General features: G+C 28.8%; 1 protein-coding gene across 4 annotated transcripts in view; it reads right to left on the bottom strand.

The window, feature by feature from the left end:
• The window catches only part of LOC136989217 (protein Aster-B-like), a 131265-nt gene that overhangs the window by 80397 nt on the left and 24664 nt on the right, over nt 1–26204 (bottom strand). For all 4 annotated transcript variants that reach the window (XM_067287309.1, XM_067287312.1, XM_067287311.1 and 1 more), the window contains exon 2: nt 8595–8696. In XM_067287309.1, coding sequence (XP_067143410.1) covers nt 8595–8696 — 102 coding nt within the window. The remainder of the gene's footprint in view (nt 1–8594; nt 8697–26204) is intronic.

Below are 26204 nucleotides of genomic sequence, written 5' to 3'. Positions count from 1 at the left end.
TCACAATTTTTTAGGTATGCACAAGTTCTATAAAAAATTAATAATGATAAAAATTCTTTTGAACAAAGAAAAAAAAGCATGCAAATATGACACTGTTTAGCCTTTAAAAAAACCTTTTTATTTAAAAAACATGATTGACTGCAAAACAAATTGTGCTGAAATTTTCAAAATGTCTAACTTCAATTTATGTTCTTGTTCTTATAGAGGGTTTACCAGAATGACTTTTAAAAATTTGGGAGATTGTAGAGGATGAAATTTTAAACATTTTGATGTAAGGAACCCATAGCCAGAAATGTGATATAAAGTTTCTACTGTGGTAGGAAGTGCTTGACCACCCTTCACTTTGGTAGCTACCCTTCTGTCCATTGACGTCATGTTATTGTTCTTGACTTCTTCCTCTGGAATTATGTAAAGTCCCTTGTGTACGCAACACCTGTAGGAACAGTTCATGAGCTTACGAAGTGCATCTTTACAGCATTTAATACCATCAGAGGGGAGCGTGGCATCTTACAGAGAGTCGGACAAAACATGGTTCGTCGTCGTACATGATGTAACAAAGATGGTGGTCGTCACATTGAACATTTACTCTAAAGTAGCGCAGCCACTGATTTGACATAGTTTGATTGTACTCTACTGTTCTGTCAATAAAATTTGTCATAAATACTGTATTCTGCTGTTTCATTCAGCATACCAACCACAAAGTGCAAAGTGCTGTAGAAACTTTATCAATCCCCAAATTTTTAAAATGTCATTCTGGTACACCCTATATATGTTTTTGTTTTCATATTTTTTATTTCCTATTGTGTATTATAAAATTAAATAATTATTGAAGCAAATTTTGAATGCAAAATTACTTTTTGTACATGGCATTGTCTTGGTTTTAAGCTTCAGAAGTATATATATATATATTTTTTATTTCAATAAATCCTGATTTCCAATCTTCATAATGGCTTGTCTTAATTGTTTAAAAATGCATAAAATAAAAACTTAAATCATATATATATATATATATATAAACAACAAAAAAAAATGTTTGTCATTCCAAATATGTCATGAAATTTCTTCAGAAATCATTTTGCCCAACTTTGATTTTTTAAAATATAGTAACCATCCTTTAACAACATATTTTAATTTAAATAATATTTCTGTGAATTAAGTTGTTTATTTCTGGTAAAATAATGTTAGATAATAAAAATATTTATTTTATTACTTTTAAACTGAAACTAAATTTTCTAATAGTGTTAAGATCTTGTAAATGGAAATGAAATAAAATTACTTAACAAAACAAAACATTACTTTTCTGCAGTTAACTTTATTAACAAGTTTCACTAGAGTACTTTTGGGCAACCAAGATCATCATCAAAAGACACACTAAGTGAATTAGCTTAGTAATTGTCACCTAAGTTTGCACAGCAACCAGACATTATATAAACCAATGGTATTCAAACATTTTAACAGTGCAACCCCAAGGTAATTTTCCGCGACCCCAAATGGGGTCGTGACCCATAGATTGAATACCACCGATATAAACAATCTACAACCATTGAAACATTCATTTGTCAACAATGAATGTAACACCTACAGATGAATAAAAAATATTAAACAATTTTCTTGGTAGGGTAAGGTAGTTAAGAGTAAGTTTCACTGGGCCAGTCATAGATTGTTTATGTAACATCTGGTTGTTGTGCAAACAAAACTTAGGTGCCAACTACTAAGCTAATTCACCTGATGCATCCCCTGATGATGGGCTTGATTGTCCAAAAGTACTTTAGAGAAACTTCTTAATAAAGTGAACTCCAGTAGTGTTTTCTTTTGTTACATATTTTAAAAAACTTTAAATAAAATTAATTAAGTTCAGTAGAGCAGCATTATACATCTCTCAAGAGAACAGAACAAAGACATGCAATTGAAATTTAAATCAAAATGCACCACAAGATCACAGAACTAATAGTTTGTCATAAAAATCTGTATTATTTCAACTTTTAACGAACGTTTTAATAATTAAATTTTTATCATAAAAAATCATAGGAACAGTAATACATTTTTACTACACATCTTTTCTGAAGTTTTAGTAATCAGGTTTGAATAGAGAATTTATTGGGTTGATCAAAACATAAGTTTGTTTTTTAGACTAAAATTAATATTTTTAATTTTTTAAAATTTGAGTAACTTTATTAAATTACAGTGGAATCTTGCTTAACGAGCACCTTGCATAACAAGCAAAACAAATTGTGAAAAACTGACTCGCTTAACGAGCGATGTTTCGTATAATGAGTGACCAGGAGAGGGGAAGTCCCAGATTGTGCGCATGCTCTATCAGTCTGTTTAGCACTTGTTCCACTAGCATCTTAGTGTCACTCGTAATCACACATTTTTCCAAACTTGTGATCACACACATTACTTATAAACATCAACAACCATGCCCGTTATATAATAAACACGCCAAATGATATGCCAAATTCTTAGGCTAGGTAAAGGCTATAATTAAATATTAGAAATTCATTATTTTGACTAGAGGTAGGCAGTTATGCTGCCATCTCGTATTAAATTTAATGACCAATTCCAAATTAAATTTTAGAAATGTCTAAATTAAAAATTAATTATTTATAATTATTACATTAAATACAGAAGATGGAAGCATAACTGCCTACTTCTAGTCAAATTAATTAATTTCTAATATTTAATTATAGCATTTACATAGCCCAAGAATTTGGCATATTGTTTGGTGTGTTCATCAGACATATTATCTGTGAGTTTTTTCTTTTCTGCAAATCGAATTTGCATTCCAGGTTGGTTCATTCCGCACTAGAAAAAATGATTATGATGATTCACGCTCCCTAACAATGTATATTGTATAATTTTCTTTGAATAAATGTTATACATAAAATATTTGAGTATTTTTTTCGGCATGGAACGCATTATCATATTTTACATTAATTTATATGGGGAAAAACTGTTTCGCTTAACGAGTGTTTCGCATGATTCTGGAACAAATTATGCTCGTTAAGCGAGGTTCCACTGTATATATGCACCTTTGTTTCCTATCATCTGTTGGGTAGATCCATTATTTCACATGCAAAGAATTCTGAGAACTTTCCTTCAAAAGTAACTCTAAAATTAGTTTTCATATCATCTAAGTTATTAACTTCTTTCCACCTACAAACTATTCTAAAAAGAGCAAAATAAGTGAGTGTCTGAATGAATAGACAGAGAATAATAAGATGGACAAAACACTCCATCTAAATCCCAATAATTTTTCTTGAATGGTTATAGATGAATGCAGTCTAGCATTGTAATGCCAAAAAACCACACTCCTTGCTAATGCTGGCTGTTTTTCTTTGCTAGTCTTCAGATGATCAAGCTGAAAAATTCCCTTCATTAATGTACTGTACAGTATGTCTCTGTATTAATAATCTGATTTTGAAGTAATAGTTCATAGTAAGTAGAGAGGTTGCAGCTGACATTTTCATCACAAAAACGTGTACATTGGACATTCAGCACCACCTTCCTGTAAACCTAGAAGTTGGGCAATTTGGAACATCGAGCATGATTCCACTGACGTCCCAAACACCATTGTCAAACTTCTAGGCTTACAGGAAGGCGGCGCCAAACATCCGACGTACACATTTTTGCAATGAAAACGTCAGCCGTAACCTCTCTAATAATCTCCTGTCAGTCCCATTATACATTTAGAATAATTTTTCTCAAATTTACAGTACACAGACTTTTGACTGCATTTCTGGGAAAATTAGTTGACTTCACCCACAATCTTTTTCGTGCACATCATCATAAGCAATCCATTATTTGTTATTAGTAATTACAGTAGAGAGTCGTTAATCGGAATCAATTGGGGACTGGGGTTGTTCAGATTAGTGATTTGTTCCGATTACCGATTATGTACGAAAAAATACATTAACCTGTCCGATGTCCAAACTTTTCTCTGTTGCGTGTCGCTTCATGTTGAATTTTCGTCAATTTTAAGCCTAATGAAAATTTTTATAATAATAATCAAGGCTATTGTATCGTTAAAAATTATTTCTTCATTTTGTACAAACAAAATAAATATATTGAAGAATATAAAAACGTGAAAATTATACTTTAGAAGTAAATCTAGTATCAAAAACGTTCAATTAAACACAACACAATCCGACTGAAAATCGTTCCGATTACCGGCGATTCCGATTACCGGGGTTCCGATTAACGACTCTCTACTGTAGTCACTCCACAAAAAGATCTGTCTGGTTACATTTCAGCAGCAAATTGTAGACAAATATTCCGTCAATCATATTTTCTTGCTCAAATGATATGATATCCAAAACAACATAGCATGGTATCTTAAGTTGTGTAAACAAAAATGAACATAACTTCAATTAGATATGACAGTTAATAATAAAATAATAAATAGATATAAGGTTTATTACCATTTGTTGTGTATATGGCAACTCATCCCTGGGTGATAACACTTCTGCAATTTCCCTGATAGAATAATATGAGATCTCTGAACTAATGTACTGATTGTCACTGATAATAACTAGTATATTGCCTTCTACACAACATACTGCTTGGTAATAAAATTCTGTTTTTATTTTACAATATTCTATGCTGAAATTATTAAGAATTGCAGAAGTTTCTGACAAAATTTTTTTAAATGAATATTCTTCATTTATCAGTTCTTTGGCTGTTCCCAGACACTATAAACATACATACTTCCCTACATTGTGATTGCTTCACACTCATTAGTAAGGGTTGGATTTATATATACAGTAGAGCATCGTTTATCCAAATCAATTGGGGACTGGGGTTGTTCAAATAACTGATTTTTCGAATAACCAATTATGTATGAAAAAATATATTAACCTATCTGATGTTGAAATTTTTCTCCGTTGCATGTCACTTCATGTTGAATTTTTCTCTGTTGCGTGTCACTTCGTGTTGAATTTTCGTTGATTTTAAACCTAATGAAAATTTTTATAATAATAATCGAGGCTATTGTATCATTAAAAATTATTTCTTTATTTTGTACAAACAAAATAAATATATTGAAAAATATAAAAACAAAAAATTATACTTTAGAAGTTAATCTAGTATCAAAAATGTTCGGTTCAGCACGACGCAGTCTGACTGGAAAGCTTTCGGTTGACCGGCTTTCGGATAAACGATGCTCTACTGTATATACTGTATTTAAATTACAATGTATGCACATACAAATGCATGTAAAAATGCCTGAAATATGCATTATGCATGTTAAAAGCAGCAATAAGTAAGTATACACTAACATTTGTATGTTGAAATGCATTTATGTACTTCTGTCTGCAAGCAAATCTTACAAATGAGTCCATTATGTCATACTTTTTAAGTGAGATACACATAACAATAAGTGATGCAAGGGTTTGAAAATTATGTCATCACATGTATTAGAATAATGTTTCATGTTAGAGATACTGTACACAATAAAGTCTATGAATAAAATTACATTCTCAAAAAAGTTTTATAATTTTCTTTGCTATCTGATCAATAATTATTGCATTTACTTCTATATAAGCAATTGTTTGCAAGATGTTTGTGGATGATAGGGTTAACCTACTTTTCCTTATCCTATAGTTATGTCACTTCCCTAAAGTAGTTTTGTTTAAGTTCTGTAAAAATGATGAGAAATGAGCAAACTTATTAAGTTATTAACTAATTACAGATTGTGTCACAGTTGATAGAATTGTTTCATTCCCAACTGACAGCATAAACTCTACTATAGTTAGTTTCAGCACAACTAGAACTTTCCCCATGATCAATTACCATTTTCATATGTTTTGACATTTCATGTTGCACTGATATAAGGACTTTTCAACACTTGAAGCAGTTTTTTTAGCAGAAAAAAGTTTATGGCACACATTATAATAAAGCATTTTTAAATGTCTAGAATCAAAACTCCTGCACATACTTTCTTAGCAATTCAGCATTAATTTTTACTGTTTCATTCATATTGCTGGATTAAACTCAAAATGATGAAATCTTTTCTGTCTATAATATGCAAAAGTTTGACTAGTCTAATCACAAGAAATTAAATAATATAATTAAATAAAGGAAAATGAACATTACATTTACACAACTTTTTGAAAGATTTAAATTTAATATTACTAAATTTTAACGATACAATAGCTTCGATTATTATTATAAAAATTTTCGTTAGGCTTAAAATCGACGAAAATTCAACACAAAGCGACACGCAACGGAGAAAAATTTGAACATCGGACAGGTTAATATATTTTTTCATATATAATCAGTTATCCGAACAACCCCAGTCCCCAATTGATTCAGATTAATGACTCTCTACTGTATTAACAATCTTAATAAACATTTAAGCATTTAATGAAAAATTTTATATTTCATTCTTTCATTTGTGTATGATAATTATTTATATCAGCATATATTATTACAATAAAAATCTACTTTAGTGATCTATTTATATTTCAATTAAATCATAGAATGTAATAGAAAAAGTCAAAACAAATTAAGACAAATCTTCTGCATAATCACTCTGGTGCTTAATATTGTGTTTTTTTTTTTTTTTAATTTTCCCCACAAGTCAATTTTGTTTCATCAATAAAAAAAGTTGTTTCTTTTTAAAATTTTGTATTCCAATTGCAATCTTCATTCAAATTTATTCATTTACACCTGATGATGACTGTTTAAAATGGTTGAAAATATTTGTTTTGCTTATTAAAGTATCTTTTTCTTGCTGAATTTTGGTGTTAGAGTGTTTATTTAAACTGCATCCAGTCATATGAGTTATTTATTTGTCCTTGAAGATATGTAGCCCATCTTTTGAAAGGTTGATAAATCATATTCAGTGTTTTTATCACTGTTGTTGTGGATGGGAAAAAATGATTCCCTATAACTTCAACTTCAGTGCTCAGAATATGAAAGAGCTGCAAGAATAGAAAAAAATTCCAAATCTGAGCTATACAGTAGATGTGATATGTACAGTACAAGAAGTTTTTCTTGGTCTGAAACCCAGTTACCACTTTATGTGTGATAACTGAACATACATGTTTGGGCATACATTATCATGGTGCAGTCATCAAGCGTTGACATACAGTTTGTGGCATTTCTGGCCCATACAATCTAAACAGTGTGCCCAGAACTAATAGGATAGTCCTATGCAGCAACACAATAAGTTGGTAGACTATTTCTTGGCAATCAAAGAAAGTAATGACCATTATCATGCCAGCTGACAGAGAAACTCTTGGTTGATTGTTATCGTTACTAGTTAAGCTGCAATTTGAAAAAATTGTAGACCTATAAATTCCCATTGTAGAACTATAAATTTCCCCAATACATCCATCTGTCTTTCCTTAATCTCAAGAACGGAGTTAGACAGATGAAAGACAAAACCAGATATGGAAACCTTAAGGGTAGGAGGCCCCACATAACTATATACAGACTTCCAATGCAGACACAAAGTCACATTATTTCAATTCAAAACTTTTCCCTTAAAGCAGTTAATAGATGACCAGCACAACTCCATTGCTAACAGAAAAGTATGATGTACAGGGGTAAGACACTATAGTACTAATTTAAGGTGAGAGCATATATTTTAAATGAAATAAATTAAAAATATGATAAAAAATTGTGGCCCGGCATTCTGACTATGCCACAATAAATAATTGCTCGTTTCTTTTGATTTACTAAGCAAAAATTTTGGCTTCTTTTAGTAACTTCAATCACAGAGGGACACATTAATTGAATATGTAGACTTTATTATTGTATTCAGAAATGCATTTCAAGTTCTATTAATCCCTCTTCAGTCTTTTTTTACAGATAATATTTGATTATTTGACACAGATTGGTATTAAAACTGGGTAATTAAACTGGCTATATTAAAAAAAACTTGCATATGGATAAAAGTACAATTGATAAGATTTTTAAAAAATTAAATAAAAAAAAAATAAACTGATATAAAATTGGGTTTAAAAAAAAACCATAGAATTTTGTTGATTCTCATACAGTGCGGTTTTGTTTTTATGATTGTTTAAAACCTTTTAATTTCACGTTTTTAAAAAAAGGTTTTTTTTAAATCAAATTTTATATCAGTTTATTTTAATCAGTTTGCAGTTAATTTTTTAAAATCTTTTTAAATCTTATCAGTTTTATCCATATACAGATTTTTTATAATATATCCAGTTTTATTATCCAGTTTTAACACCGATAGTGTTAAATAATTGAATATTATCTGTAAAAAAAGACTGGGAAGGGGTTAAAATAATGTGTATTTATACTATTGGGTAAAAACCATCTCTAGGTATTACAAATTAAAAAAAAAAACAACAACAACATTGAAACTATGGTAACAACATTACATTTATAAAGATGAGAAATTGCTGTGTAGAAATTATTATTTGTACTTAAATTTCAGTAAAATCATTAATTCATTAATAATCTCTAGTAAAGCAATGTTTTTGTTTTTATTTGTATTTTTGGAGTCATCTCTCATTGAACATAGAACATTAAATTTAGTGAAATTTGATATTTTATCTTTAATAAGAAACAAATTTGTTTATTTACAAATAATTTTATAAATCTTCAATATGTATTCTAACCTGTTAATGCTGTCAATACCAACAACTGAAGAACTATTAAGTTGAAGCATACTGCTGGTTGGAAGCTCATGACTAGATGTGGAAGTAGCATCAGATTTCTTTCTGCAAAGATAAACATTTTAAAATTTAATATTAAATGCATTCAAATTATATATATAATGTATTGTAAAATTTTGTTGAATGGCAAATTTTATGAAAATTAATTTGAAGACACAGTCTGTCCAAACTGGGAACCACCATTTATTTACTTTTAGTGTTCCCAAATACAAACATTTGACGACCCAACCTTTCTTTTTAGGCTGCTTGGCCATCGAGTTTAAATAACATCCTTTAAAACACACAGAAAAATATCCAATTAAAATTACAAAGTTAAAATTGGAACTGGCAGATCTTACAGACATCTTCATTTTCTTTCCATCCTAACCACTTGGGAATATTTGAGTTTTTTATCTACTGAGGAAAAGGCACTGGTAAATGTAAATTTTCTGGAACACTAGAAATAATTAAATGGTGGTTCCCAGTTTGGATAGACTGTCTTCAAATTAATTTATATATATGTATATATATATATATATATAAAAGTAAACTTTATATTTTTAAGAATATATATCTATTGTCTAGAACAGTGTTTCTCAAACTTTTTGGTCCACGACCCCCCTTTTGCACTTAAAAATTTCAAAGGACCCCTGAAAAATGAGTATGTGTAGGAAAACATCCCGGAGGGAGAGGGTTAACTCAAGGTCCTAGAATATATTCTAAGACCTTGGGGTTAAGTACCCTCTCATGGTCGCTCCAGTGCTGCCAGCTAAAAATGCATACCAACTAAAATATTATCGGAGTAGCTCAAGACATAGCCAAATATTGAAGCGCCACAGCACTAGCGGAAATTTAAATTTGCCGACTGAAAAGCTTTCGGTTGATCGATTACAGCTCTACTGTATTTCTAACTCGACTTGCCTACAGACGCAACGCTGCTAGCGAACACCGTTCCAAATGACAATGTTGTTCTATCATAGTTTAGGCTGAGAGTAGAACTCGGGGATTCCCCAATAGCGCACAAATTTATGAATATTAGGCTCGTATTAAAATATTTATATTGTTTTTATTATTTATATGTGCAATTTATTTAAGTAAAAATTATTTTATATATTTTTTATTTCTATTATTTCTAAACATGAATCCATAGTAAATTTATAAAATAATTGAAAAAAAATTGATCTGACATCAATTTTTCAGCGACCCCCCCAAATATTTTTCGCAACCCCCACTTTGAGTATCACCAGTCTAGAAGAATGTTAAACTTGATTCTTATATACAAAAAGTGATAGAGAAAAAGGAAAAAGTATAGAATTACAAACCCATCAGCATATTACCTGTAATGCACAAAATTTTCATTGAAATAATAATCAAGAACTTAACACCACAGTTAGATTACCATCAACCAATGAAACAAGATGATTTCAGAAGTGGATTCAGCACCCATGATTATAGATAAGCAGTTAAACTACTAATACAAAAAATGAACAAAATTTCAGAAGTTCTTTTTACCTCTATGTCCTTATTCTTATAAATTTCTGTCTATATCCTGTCTACTTGAACTTTGTCTATAAATTGGACTTAATCTATTACAGGCCTTTAAGTATCCAGCATACTGTTAAATTATCAATAAGAACGTTTTCGATCACTTTTAGAGATCTTCTTCAGTTACCCATTAAAAAGAACCTCTTTTAACGAACCATTAAACGAAATGGTTCTTTTTAATGGGTAACTGAAGAAGATCTCTAAAAGTGATCGAAAACGTTCTTATGATAATTTAACAGTATGCTGGATACTTTAAAGGCGTGTAATCAGCTTATTCTTATAAATTTCTGTCTATATCCTGTCTACTTGAACTTTGTCTATAAATTGGACTTATTATACTGGTTTAATTTCCAATTAGCAAATAGAGGAGAACTTACTCAAAAGTCAAAATAAAATATCTTTATTTTCACCTGAAAATAAAGGCTACCACTGAATGGTTTGCAAAGTTTAGAAGGAGATCTGGCATTAAACATGTGGTAATCCACAGTGAGATTACTAGTGCAGGTAAAGAAGCTGAGAATTTGTCTCAAATTTGAAAAATTTGTTAAAAAGGAGGATATTGTCCACAACAAATTTTCAATTCTGATGAAACTGGTTTATTTTGAAGGCACATGCTGAACCGTACCTACATCATGAAAGATGAAAAAAATATTCCTGGGCATAAACCCATGAAAGACCGACTGACATCACTTTTGGGAGCTAATGCTAGTGGTGATATGTAGTTTATCCCGCTTCTTGTCGATCACTGAGAATCCTAGAGCATTTAAAAAAATTCCATAATTAAAGAAACCAATGATGTGTAGATCAAATAAAAAGGCATGGATCACGCAGGCTCTTTTCAAAGAATGGCTGTTTGAAGTTTGTGCTCCAAGCATCAAGGATTACCTTAAGACCAGTGAATTGCCATTGAAAGCACTATTGCTATTGGACAATGTATCAGGATACCCAAAAAAGATACTAGTGATACTTTATTCTTATAACTATTTAACTATTATGCTAATTTTTTAACTGTTTATTTGTATATACAGCTGAAAAAAAATATTTATTATAATATATGAAAACAATAAAAAATTTTTGATTCACAAACACAAAGTGCATTATTGTTTCAACACTAGGCGTTATTCCATTTTATTTAGTTGATACGGGTTACATGTATGGTACCGCATTTCGGGCAATGCCCCTCCTCAGTCAACTAAATATAAAAAATCATACATAAATTCATTTTCTTATAATAGCTTAACATAAAAGTATATTAAATCAATAATTCACGTGACATACCATAGGGCTTTTATCTAACACAGAAAGCATACACATTCATAGAACTGGCGTAATGCTATGCATCCATAAAGGTTTTGGAATGTTCCTACAAATTCTATAGATTTTCATTTATTTTACATGCTATAAAATCCTTAAAATTATTCATAAAAGTTTTTTATCGATCATTACATACCATAAAATTTTTCCCTCGATTATTCTTCCTACAATGAAGCGCTTTAAAATTTCTTGTATAAGTAAAAGTTTTACCGGTGCAGGGTTCATCAGTACTTAATTTACAGACATAGATGCATAAACCAAAACCTTTACGGATGCATAGCATTACACTAGTCCTATAAATGTGTATGCTTTCTGTGTCAGATAAAAGCCCTATGGTATGTGACTCGAATTATTGATTTAATACACTTTTATGTTAAGCTATTATAAGAAAATGAATTTATGTATGATTTTTGATATTTAGTTGACTGAGGAGGGGCATTGCCCGAAACGCAGTATTATACATGTAACCCGCATCAACTAAATAAAATGGAATACGCCTAGTGTTGAAACAATAACATACCTTGTGTTTGTGAATCAACAGAATTAAACAACACGGTTTCAGAAGAATAAAATAGAATAATAAAAATTTTATTATTCCAAATGAATTTAAATGCACACTGTTCTGCACTAAAAAAAATCCTAAGAAAGATTCTTAGATTGTAAATAAATTCATAAATAATTCTCAAACTTCGAAAACATTTAAGAAATGACATATGAATGTATTTATCCTATGTAAAAAGCATTTCTATAATTAACATATTTTATACAACGTAACTGATCATCTTTGATTAAATTTAGTAATAAAAACCTTTATTAAGTATACAAACTGTTTTTAAAATGATAGTGATCTCTTTTTTCTTTTCTTAAAACTAAATAAATAAAATTATTATTATAAAAACTATTTCAGTAATTGAGTAGTCTTTAATAAACCACACGCTTCAAAAATTAAAAAAAAAAACTTGGAATAATTCACAGCTTACCTAAAAAAAAAATGTACCTGAACAAAACAAATGTTACAATTATACCACTTTTATCATCAGCTGAGATTTTGTATTTTCTCAAGTGTCTTTCAACAATCTTAGAGGTTACTAAATAAATTATGAAGTTATGGCAAATGGCCAATATGAAGATAAGTCAATGTGAAAGCAGCTTGGCTTTATACCAACATTTCATAAAAGCTTAAGAAAAGTATTCAAAATGTATGAAAAAAAAACTTATTATGTAAGAACTGGTAAGAACTATTTAAAAGTCTGACATATTTAAGGCTTTCAAAATATTTGTATAACTTACATAAAAAAATTTACATTAAATTAATTAATTTGAACTAAAAATAATTAAATGTACACTTTTCTTTACTTTTTAATCGAAGTTTCTTCAGATAAGCTTAATCTTAAAAGTAAGAAATGCTGAAGTTAGAAACAAATCATTTCAATAATCTTGTTTTGTGATCCATGAAAGTCATTAAAATCATTTATATTTTTGATTCAAAAAAATTATCTGCATCTGAAAACATCCATTTCACATATATGATTAAAAATAATATTTATGGAGCACCCAATCCATTTACAAAATCCTTCTAAATTCTGAAATGCATTTGAGGGATAAATAAAAACTTAAATAAACTATTCTTTTTAAACTTGATTTCTATTGAAAATATTAAATAATTGATTAATTACTACTTAAATATATTTATTTATATAACCATCATCTGCAGAATGTCTTCCTGATTACCATTTTCTGGTAGATTGTCTCTTGAATTTTAATACTAGAATATATTTATCTCCTAGTATGATGGTTTTCGGTTGATGCTTGTAGAGAGAAAATATATATTTACACCTTAAAATATGAATACATTTTTAGCAAAACAATATGCAGAAAACTCAAGTTACATTCCAAATACAATTGGTAGAAAGTCAGAATCACTTAAGATATTTTGAACACCTCAAAATTTTTCAAGTCTTATCACAGAAATTGTCTTTATGTTATTGCGAATTTTTTTCTAATAAATTTTACTATTGTATCCTATTTTGCCATCTTATTGCAAAAGTAATATTTATAGAACAGCATGCAGATTGTATATGTTATTACATAGAAAGTAGCTCTTTGTTAACAATCATATTAATTATCTCCTCATTAATTTAACAAATTTATATATATATATATTTCAAATAAATGAATTTATTCTTCTATAAGAGATCAATTCATTTTTTCAAATGCATATAACAACAGAAAATACTTAAGCATTTCCATGTTAACATAAGTGATTTAACATGTTTTATTCAACACATTGTAAATTCATTCCTAACACTAATATAATCATGTATCTTTAAAATGCAAAATATAAATATTAAGAGATTTTCAATTCAAATAAGCCTATTTTCTTGTAACAATTTTTTTCACATTTTGGAATAAATATTTAAAGTATTTTATCATTAATTTAACATTCAAAGTATTTTATTAAATGTCTTGTTTTCTTTTTTGATAAATTTAATACCAACAAACTCTCTCATTGCCTTCATAATTATCTTCACATTGGTGTATGCCATCATTATTTTACAGGTATAATAGAGCCATATGATTAAAATAAAATAAAGGCAGCCAAAGAATAGAATTTTGAATTTTATTTTACCACTAATGTTTTCACATGATCCAGCATAGCTGCTTTTAACAGACTATTTCCACGTTAAACAAATTTTAAATACTATTTTTATATTCTACAGTTTAAAACTTTTCATTTCTTAAAATTTAACAAATACTGTAATTTCAGGTGGATAGCCTGCAGATTTTTTATATTTGAAAGAAAATTTGAAGGGGAGTGTGAGACATGCAATGGGACAGGTTATATGCAATTTTAAATTCTGATCACAAGTTAAAGTTGGTTCACACTATACAACTGGTGACTGGCAGGCAATCTACCAACTGGGCTGACAATTGAGGAGTTGTTTGGAATGAGGTAGCTAAGTTAAATTTTGATGTTTTCAGGAAATACTGTTCTTTTCACATAAGGTTTGTTATGAAGCAAGTAAAATTTAAATGTTAATGCAAATAAATATATTCTTTCTGAATGATTAAACTATTGAATTTGCCTTACTTCTAATACCTGGAAATCTTGTTAATCCAACACGGTTCTAATCATATATATATCAAATTAATGAGACTGTGTAGTAGTAGTAATAATAATAATAATAATAATAAAAGTTTTGATGCTGGACTGGGATATCTGAAAATATTTCTGTTACAAAAGGCCTATACCAGAGATATCCAGCAGAAATTAAAAAACATTAAAAACATTTGTTTTTTCATTAGTTTAAGTAAGTATAATTTGTTCTGGATATTTCTGATATATTTACGTGCATTGGACTTAAGTACTGGTACATACTGCATAAAACTGGATTAATTATCTTTAATGAATTATGAAATAAAATAATAATCATGCATAATAAAATACTGAAATAACAAAATTAAAACAAAAAAAAACATTATTAACCTATTTAAAACAATAGAATAAATATGAAATGTATGTTCTTTTGATTCAAATAAAATATGAATAAAAACATTTTAGTACCAGTACTTTATTGTGCCATTTTACTAAAACAATTGCAGCTGTTCTTTGCTCATAACATACCAATGAGAAACTGTTTTTTATTAAATTTTATGTGCATATGCATTATATATATATATATATTACAGAAATATGAAAGCATATTTCAAAAGACTACTAAAAATACTCAAGTTTTCAAGTTATCTTTACAATAAAGATTATATCAAGTCATAAATACAAAATATATAAAAATGTATAGCAAGTCATAATAAAACTGTACTAATTTAAGTCACTCATAAAGAACAGTAATCATTTCAATATATTAATTACTACTTTAAGTTAAACTTATTAATAATCAAATACCTTATATTATACTTAATAATTATGTAATATTAAGTAATTAGCCATAATTACATATGGATATATAAAGGTGTATCTCACATAGAGTATACAGTATACTGTACTTATACATTGTATAAAACAAGTAATATTGAAATTAGTATGATTAAGTTTAATATTTGTTATATAAAATGCTTTAGAAATTAGTTTGCAATTTTTTGCAAATATTAATTTTATTCTCATGCATTATTTTTAAAACTTTTTTAGATCAAATTAAAATGCTTAAAAACTTTAAATAAAGAAAATACAATTGGACTGAAAGAATTTTAAGCATTTTTGTTCTTTTTTATTGCTTCATAAAATGAAAAATGAATCACTTTATATATACATATAGTTCCTTGAATTTTAATTGAAATTCATATTTGTGATTTACCAAAATTTTAAATTATTAAATAAATGTATCAGAATTCACAATTTATATAAAATACTTTTAAAAAGTTTTATTTGTGCAAACATATCTAAATATGTAAAAATTGTACAACTTTAGCATAAAATGTTAATACTACTGAATAGTTTTAGTCTAATTCAGACCATTTCAAGAGCAAAAAGTACTGCCTGCATACTACTTAAATACCTGCCACTCACAAGGAGTACTACACCTATGTACCTCTACCAATTTTGATTTATTTTGGCACAAAAGTAGTGTTTGATTTAATAATGCAGTTTTCCAAACCATTTCATTCTGAGCCACAATGAACAAGTTATTACTAATTTAATGTAGAGTTACTCATAATGGACAAGTAATACAGTAATTTAGATAGGCAGGCACTGATTTGATTGAGAAGAGAGGTGCAGCGATAGGAGGTCAATGGCATGTTTGTTCTCCATCCATGATATTGTATCACTCATTAAAATACTAACACAATTGTTATTTGGAAAGTGAATAGTTTAAACTAACACTTCTCCCACACCGGGTTGTATAAACAAAAAAATTAAATACCTTCTAAAACCGATAACCGGTGCGAACTATTTTTCGAAATGGCGAACGTTTTCACTGCCCCTCCTGGGCTCTTCCTCAGGCCAATTCTGGATTTGATAATTGAACAGCATAAATAAATGGAACATGTTCCGTAATTTAAACGATCGAGTACGTTACTCGATCGTTTAAATTACGGAACATGTTCCATTTATTTATGCTGTTCAATTATCAAATCCAGAATTGGCCTGAGGAAGAGCCCAGGAGGGGCAGTGAAAACGTTCGCCATTTCGAAAAATAGTTCGCACCGGTTATCGGTTTTAGAAGGTATTTAATTTTTTTGAATAGTTTAATATTAAGTATCACAAATAGTTTTCACATTAGTCACATTACATTAATAATTATATCAATATTCTTAAAAATACTTAGGCTACATCAATATTTTAATGATACTTATAAACAATTACATTAATATTTTAATATAACTTGAGAAATGAAATCAAACCAGTAAATCAAAAAAGTCATTTTGTGTAGTGAGTGCATTTTATCATGACAGTGACATCTAGTAAGTATTCAATAGTAATTACTGTATTTTTGGTGATTACATTAACACTAATATCCTTTACTTAGTAAAGAAAAAAGTGGTAAAGAAATAATAGTAGCTTTCAATCCATAAATGGTGCATACATAAGTACTTGCAGCAGTGGGGACTTTTTATAAATCTATTTTGATCACAATGTACAGTATCACAAACAAGACTTTCATTCTCTGTAAATGTTAAGCACACTTCCTTTATGTTGAAATTTCTCTCTACTAGTCAGAAGTCCAGAACACCACAAGTAACAAATCATATGTTTGAAAATGTCAGCAGACAATTAAAAGTGAGAAAGATTACAACTTGAAAACACCTTTGTATGCATTCCAATTATAATCCTTGTGTATTCCTTCAGCATTGAGGAATATTCTCTGGCAAGATATTTTAACTGCTAATGAAAGATGGCATCAAGAGGCTGATGCACAAAAATAATACAGTTTTCTGGGGCAAGTTTTAAGTAATTTCTGGTGTATTGGCAATTTGACCAAAGAATTCTGTACATAAATCCATACTTGTGTATCTGCCCTATAAATCTATCACAAGAAGGAAACTCTTCTTTACATTTGAGACTATTCGTCTTTCCAAAAAGAATTCACTTAGAGACTCATTCATTTTGCCTGATGTACTACAATTGACAGTGATGTTAGAAGGCATGATACTATCTCTGCATGCACTTTTGTCCCAAAGCTCCCCCATGTTCTTGTAAATGTACGAAAATATTGCCAACAATATCACCAACCCAATTAATGACATACTGTACAGTATAACTGTGTTGCCAGAATTTTTGGTAATTTAGTATATCCAAAAATTGATTTTTCATCTTTGAAGGTATAAATTCTTGTGGGCAGTATTTCATATTGGAAACCACACTGGTTAGTATTGAATATATGGTCATTGTAAACATTCTGATATTGATTTTATGTCATTCTGAAAGGGTTTTGCTGCCCACATAATATTCTCTGCTGATTGCAGCACCATTTTGCCAACCAGACATATTATTTTTCAGCTATCAATGTTACAGAAATTCTTAAAGTTTAAGTTAAAATCGCCTATTTCTATATACTTTTGCATGACAAAAGCTTTCAGATGAGATGCATGCAATATTTTGAATTCTTCCCTTGCTGCTATGATCTCCTGTCAGACATGGTGATTAATTTGATTATAGTTTTCTGTGCTACCGATTTGGAATCTGTGCACCTTACTTCTCCAGCAGCACAGTGTTCTCTTGTCTGGCACTTCTAGATAATCCTGACTTTTCAGAGTTCACCAATGTGAGTTAAAAAATAATTACTTTTAATTGTATATTACAGAAGATCAATTAAAACATATTTAAAAATTATATATAATTCTAAAAATCTTAAAAAGGAAGATATTTTAAAAAATAAAATCACTTTGATCTTTTTAACAGTCTTTTTTAATTTATAACTGAAGAGATTTGCTTTCATTAAATGCATTTTGTGTTCTTTACCACACCAGAGTACAGTTATACTAAGTACCTCGATACTCTGGTGTGGTAAAAAGTGTTCACATTGTATCACTTGTTCTTTGTGTTTCTACTTCAACTACTAAAGAGGAACTGTGGGAAAACACAGTTTGAAATGCATTTAGTGTAAGCAAAGCTCTTTTAATCACATATTCCAAACCAATCACAGTGTACACATAAACAAAACAAAAATAAATGTTTTCGAACTCCATCTGAGTTCATCAGGCTTTGTAACAATTACCCGATGTATGGATCTTCGTAAAAGCTTTCGGAATAAAAATTCAAACAAACGTCCAAATATAAGCTCAAAAAATTAAAAACCATGTTGCACCTGTGCAATCAGTTGCCTTACTGGGACTCAATGAACGGCTAAATCATGTGGTCAATCAACTCTTGCCAGGTCATTGACAAAACCATTTCCTCTTTATAATTTATGCACATTGAGGTAAAATTGGATTTAAAAATATGTATGACCTCCAACCATCTGAAGTGTTCTGTGGGGGGGAGAAGTGAGGATGAGTTTGGCCTGGTTAAAAACTGCTACAATGTTCAGATCTGCTGTGTATAATCAAAATAAAATAAAAACTTTTGTTTTGTTTATGTGCACATTGTAAATGCACAAAAACAGTGCAGTTTGGAGTATGTGATTAACTATGTCTCCCGGTGTGGTGAGTGGTTGTTTACTCTTTTCAAATCTCTTTTGTTATAAATTAAAAAGGACTGTTAAAAAGATTAAGATGATTTTATTTTTTAAAATACCTTCCTTTTTGAAGGTTTTTAGAATTACACATATATTTTAAAATTCCAGTTAGGATGCTGGTCTGCTCTCAGCACAATGGCTACCTTGCAATCCCACAGCACAGTAGTTCACAACTTCTTTGCCAGTGATGAGAATTCAGTCATAATAGTCATCAGAAAGAGGACTCTCTTCTACATCAGCTAAATTTTTCAAGTTTTATACTGAAGGTAGAAAAAAGTTAATTAATAAAACACACATCATTACCTTTATTTATGACAAAGAGATGTTAGCATTACTACTTTAAATTAATAATGTTGTACAACAATAACACATACCAGGTATTTTCAGTTCAAAATCTGTTTGGGACATAAAATGGTCCATCATAGTTTCAAAAGTCTCAAATAACTGGTTTGCAAACAGACTGTCTACTTTTAAAACTGAGTCTGTCTGTTATAAAATAGTGCAGTAATACTGTTATGCTCATATATGGAAGAATTAGCTGACAACTATGTAATATTTACCATTTCATAAATGATCCATAAAATACCTTGATAATTGAGGACAATTTTTGTAAATCTATGAAAGGAATGACACATTCTGGATGTGGCAATGTTAAATCAGAATTAACTGGAATTTCCATACTGACTTAACTTTAATAACAAAATTTTCCTATCATCATCTGCTTTTTTTCTTTGTGTTTCCCAAATACTTACCAGCAAACCTCCACTGTCCAAATAACATCTTTCCATGTCCAATTTTCTTATTTTCCAAATCCAAACACATTGTTTTCAAATTCTTGAGCAGGAAAACATATCAGATATGCATTTATTTATAAATATTCATCACTCAAAAGAATAAAAAAATTTACAATTGCAACATTGTTAAATGCCAAAAAAGTTGTCTGTAATAGATTGGAGTCTCTACAAACTAACCATGTTAGCACATAACACAGATGAATATCTTAATTTTTAAACTGCAATAATTTGCTCTTTATGGGCCCACAGAATGAAATGTTTTGGAGAATTACATTATCATATCAAACCCTACCACTATTCATTAAAATTGGTGGAGGGGACATAAGTATAGTACTCCTTGTCAGTGATGCAACCATTATCTTGTACACCCTATTCTTCTTACCTTTGAGCAATATGTTCTTGTTTTTAATTAACAAGATGAGGGTCAGACATCCAATTCAAATAAAACTCACCAAGTTTCATTTGAATTGGATGTTCAGCATTCTCTAATCTCACAGCTGTTGAAACAACAGGGGCATTGTCATACATGTGTGAAAACAGGAGTGACATAATTTGCATGGGGAAGGAGTATGGAAGAAAGACTTCATGCTCCTTTTCCACAGCATGGAAGTCTTTCTTCAAACTGTAAACTTACTGTCCTCTCCTTCTTATGTCACCCCCCATTTTCACACATGTACAGTACTGTACAGCAATCTTTCATTGTTTCAACAGCTATGGGATTAGTTAGCCTAAGGATGCCTGTTCAACACAGGTGAAAACATTAGAACTTCCCAATTATTTTGCTGGTGATTTGGTTTTTTGTAGCTTTATATCAAGTTTACCCAGTTTTTGAGTGATTGTATTTCAACCACAAAATCCCACCAATATAAGGACATCTGTTGTATATGTTACTGTAAATGCTCAAACTATGCTAAATCCTAAGATCTCCCAGTAAAACCTAAGATTTACCAACTCTTTGTGGTAAAAGTTCAAAATGTTCTGCGATCATCATTAATTTCAAACTTTTACCAGCATTCACTCAGTATATCTTAGGTTTTACCTCAGAGACATGATAAATGTTGAAAAAATAGTCCCCGCTATCCCCCACACCGCACCACCGCCTTCGTTCCTATACTCCTATCCAGACCTATACTTCACAGTGAAATGAACTCACGCTGTCAGGTTGATCTAATAAATCTACAAACTACCCCAGATGAAAATTATAAATTCATTTTAGTTTACTAAGACCATCTTACCAAATTTGTGATCCTTCGTGCGCTTCAAACTACACGCGCCGTAGGAGTTGCATACCATCATTTGGATATTTTCACCATTTTTGGAGCGCCGAGAATCCTTCATTCCGATAAAGGTCGAGAATTCTCTTACAAGTTATTGAGAGTTTATGCTCCATGTGGCCGGATATAAAAATTGTACATGGAAAGGCAAGACATAGCAAAGTCAAGGATCAGTGGAGCATGCTAATCAAGACATAGAAAATATGTTGAGCACGTGAATGGAAACCAATCAGTTATCAAAGTGGTCAGAGGGTTTAAGATTCCTCCAGGCAATAAAAAATAGAGCATATTACGAGGGAATCAAATGTTCTTCCTACGAAGCAATGTTTGGTTGTCCAATGAAAATGGGTCTTGCAACTTCAGCGATCCCTAGTGATATGATTAGAGTTATAAGATCTGAAGAAGATTTAGAGAAGTTGTTGCATTCGCATGACAATACAGAACAAAATAATGACATCGAATATGCAATCGAACAGGACAAAGAAGAAAGCATTGTTGGATATGAGTCAGAAGAGGATATAGACAATAGCACTGTCAACAATAAAACACAAGAAGATGAAATGATTATTATTAAGAAGATGAAGGCAAAGCAAATAACAGATGATTCCAATGTAACGATTCGGAGATATACAGATTCAGAGACAGAAAACACAATTGAGTCTCAGGAAGTTCTTGTAACTATAGAGCCAATACCAAAAAAGATAGAATCTGTAGTAACTATAAAAAACAACGTAAAATGAAGTTTGGAGAAATAAGCTGAAAAAATGAATGCCACATCTGTTGATAAATATCCAAATGCAAAAATTGGCCAAAATGTAAGATATACATACAGTAACATATACATTCTATTGTTAATTTCAATTATGTTCTGTATCATTTTAATTATTGAGCCACAAATTTAAACAATTGTAGAACTATAAATTCCCACTGTCATCACCTATGTATGTGTCCTTCCTTAATCTCAAGAACAGATTTAGATAGATGAAAGCTGAGACCAGATATGGAAAGCTTAAGGGCAGAAAGCCAAAAGTAACTATATGTGGTTTCCTGTGCAAACCAGAAGTCAAGTTATTTCAATTCAAAAATTTTCCCCTAAAAGGAAAACTGACATGATTCCATTGCTAAAGGAAAAGTATTATGTACAGGGGCAAAACACTACAGTACTAATTTGAAGAGGAGAGCATATATTTTAAATAAAATAAATTAAAAACACGATTAAAAATTGCAGCCCGGCATTGTAACAATGTCACAATAAATAATTGCTCATTTAATTTAGTTATTGTAGGTTGAGTATGGTTGTGTTCTCTGAAAACATTCATTTTAATAAAAGTTATCTAAATTTAGTAGTTATTTAGCTTGTGTATTTACTAATAAGGTATCAAGTTGTGCAGATTTGAAACACTTTAAATTATTTTATAAAATATAATGAACAGAATTGAGCTTTCATTTGTATTTTAAAAACTCTTGTTATTTTTAAAATTTTCTTAAAAGTTTCATCAATAATCATAAATAAAACTTTTACATGTTCATTTTAATAAAAATGTTTATTTTTTTTATATTATATACATTAACTTTTAAAGTAAAAATTTTTATATTTTATATAAATAAACAATATTCATATTTAAAATAAGTGAATTTTGAAAAATTGCATCTTGGATCTCATTTACTGATTAAAAACAAAATAAATTATCATTTGTACTAAATTCATGATATTCATTTTAAGTTAATAGCCAAAATTGTTATTTAAGTTCAACTTACATAATGAAGAAAACTAGCATTACTTCTCCATTTGCCATTTTTTAATAACATTACTTCCAAAGACTAAATCAATATATATATATAAAATATTTGAATTTAAATACTGTATATTAAATCTTTTGTTTGAACATTATTAAACATTTTATAAAAATATTTTAAAAGTAACTTTTCAAGAGTAGCCGTAAGACTTTATATAGAATAAAACTGACAAATTTTCAAAAATTAGCAATTTTACCATCATATAAAAGCTTGAAGCATTAAAATGTAATTTATCAATAATTTTTAAACATATTTAATTGAAATAACATTTTTAATCATATTTTTAAAAAAATCATTATATATAAAATATTTTAGTAGAAAAATCAATTAGTCAAAAATCAATTAATTGCTTTAGCGATCAATATCTGATAAACATTTTTCTTGTTCTTTATAAGTTTTTTGAAATAATATCTGACTTGCATCAGTGATCTGTAAAAATCCAATTTTTTAAGCTTTGTGGCTTTTTCTTATAAAGAAATGTTTTTAGTAAATAACTGCATCAACAACATTTTATAAATTCTTATAATATCTAATAAAATTTAATTGCCAGGTAATTCTTAAAAATTAAAATACTGAAAAGATTAATACTATTCATGAAGTATAGCTGTAAATTTAACAGTTGCATATAACATTTTTTAAATTAATAAAAAAGATATACAGTTTAATAAAACAATAATTTTAGATTATCGTCTTAATATATAAAAGCTTACTTCAAGAGCTTAAAATAAAATCTTTGCCTTAGTTAATAATTTTATATGAAACTTCAGCAATTATTTTCAGAAAGAGAAATTTCCTTATGAAGTAAATTTGTAAAAAATCAATTTGAAATTAAACTAATTTTCTCATTTTTGTTATCTTTAAAAATTATCAATATTAAACTGCATATTGTTTAATTTGGCCACAGTCCAGATTAAAAGTGTTTGAATGTGCTTCCATTTCTTTATATGCTGACCTCCAACTTAAAATAATTACTTATCTTCTGTGACAAACAATTCTTTGTTTCAGAATTATATTTTAAACAATATATAGCATCAAAAGGAATAAATGTATTTTAATATTATGATTACAATAACACATCAATTGCTTAAAATTGTAGTACATTTATTTATAAGGATAATTTGAAAAATGTGAGATTCAAATTTCATTAAATAATATTTTGTTCACTGAACGGAAATTATTATTATTATTATTATTAAAATATTGTTATTCAACTGAATTTCATAAAGATTGGAAACAGCAGCAAATTTATCTGACAGACATAAAAATTTTATCTGAATACAAATGAAGTGTTTATAGAATCTAATTTAAACATTTTTCCTACTTTTCATCAATACTACTAGACTATTCTATTAATTACAATAAAATTTATCAATTTTTACTTAAATAAAAATCTTTATTCTTTATAATATATATTTTAAACATTTTTACATTTATAAAAATGTAAACAAATTAACAATATTTATAAAAACATTGTAATTAATATTCAAAAGTCATCAGCATTTTAACTTTTCTTCTCATATTAAAAACTGTTTCATTACCTTCAACAAATTATATTAATGTGAAAATAAAATACAATAATTCATAAAAACAACTTAAATTTTAACTGAAAATACTACTCTATATTTTTATTTGAAATATATTACTTTTATAAAAAATAAATTAGACATAACTAATTTAGAAAATTCTATTTTTATAGAGAAACATTTTATGTTTAAATATAGAACTTCTCTACAAAAACTTAGTCAAAGAGTTCAAAAACTTATTATTGCATATATATATTTTTTTTAAATGTTAAAATATTTCAAAACAAAACTATCTATCTACTTAAAATTTCATATTTTAGCCATATGATAAGCTTATTATTAATAAATAAATAAAAACTTTCTCTGATCTTCATACTCAGAACAATAAATATTTTTCCCAAAAAATATATTCTTAAATGATCCTGTTTTGAAATAAGATAAATATCTTTATATGTTATAAGATGAATCCAAAATAATTATCAACATATGTTTTAAAATTTTTAATAACTAATTATATTAACTAGATTTAAAAAACAATGTTGTTTTTAATCATATTTATTAAACAAATGAAATGCTACGAAGTTGCATCTTCCATATTTTTTTTTTTTTTTAAATTGGCAGAAAGAAATTTTACCATCTCAAAATTTATCAACTGTTTGTTAAAAATACTTAAAACTAACTATTTTAATATATGCAATATAATGAAATTTTGAATTTGACACATCTGAAGCATTAGAAAGTTGTTTGTTACTACGATAAAAAATATGATTAAAGTGATTAAAAAAAAAAAAATTGGACAGTTGAAAGTTGAGGTCTTTGAGGTATTTCCCAAAGTGAAATACCTCAAAGACTACAGAGCTGTCAACAATAAGTAAATTTTTCAGCAGAAAGGAAGTTCAACAGGAAAATCAAATTCTTGATGGAAAACAAAAGTGATTGCTCAACAACAAATGCATATATTTCAATTGGCAACAAAACATCAATGTTCTGTAAGGCAAGTAACAGAACATTTTTCAAAGTTGTGTTTAAAAATCAACTGTTGATTGCACTTTGTTGAAATCTGGAAAAGCTAAATTCAAAAGAGTGAAGAAAAGACCTTATCTTAAACCATACCAAAAAGAGGCTAGGCTCACCTGGGACAAAAATCATATGATCTGGGATAAGAAATGGATAAAAGTTTAATTTAGACAAACCAGATGGTTTTAAATTTTACTGGCTGGATTTACAGAAGAAAGAACAATACTGCAGCAAAAGGATGCAAAGTGAAGATCAGTAATGGTTTTGAGAGACATTGGATTAAAGGGTAAAACCCTTTTAGCAGAAGTAAATAATAGGATGAACTCAATTGACCATTAAAATATACTGCAAATTAATTTGTTACCATATGCCACCAAAATTTGAGCTAGGAATTACAACTTTCAACAGGATAATGCCTCAGTTCACACCTCTCAGTAATCAATCCAAGGAGAAGTTTGCCAAAAAAAATATTTATCTTTTGGATTGACTTGCATTAAGTCATTAAGTCCCAACATAAATCCAATGAAAAATTTGTGGGGATCATTATGAAACAGTATAAAAGAACGGTCAACAATTTTCTAATGTTACAGATCCGAAGGCTGCAATTCATGACGTTTGGACCATAATTCCTAAAAGAATTCTTGAAAATTTAATTAAATGTATGAAGGATCAGATA

Source organism: Centruroides vittatus, unplaced genomic scaffold (genome assembly GCF_030686945.1).
Source record: "Centruroides vittatus isolate TY-2023 unplaced genomic scaffold, ASM3068694v2 scaffold_450, whole genome shotgun sequence".
Taxonomy (NCBI): domain Eukaryota; kingdom Metazoa; phylum Arthropoda; class Arachnida; order Scorpiones; family Buthidae; genus Centruroides; species Centruroides vittatus.
The sequence above is the reverse complement of the archived record's forward strand: the minus strand, read 5'-3'. Positions and strand labels throughout refer to the sequence as shown.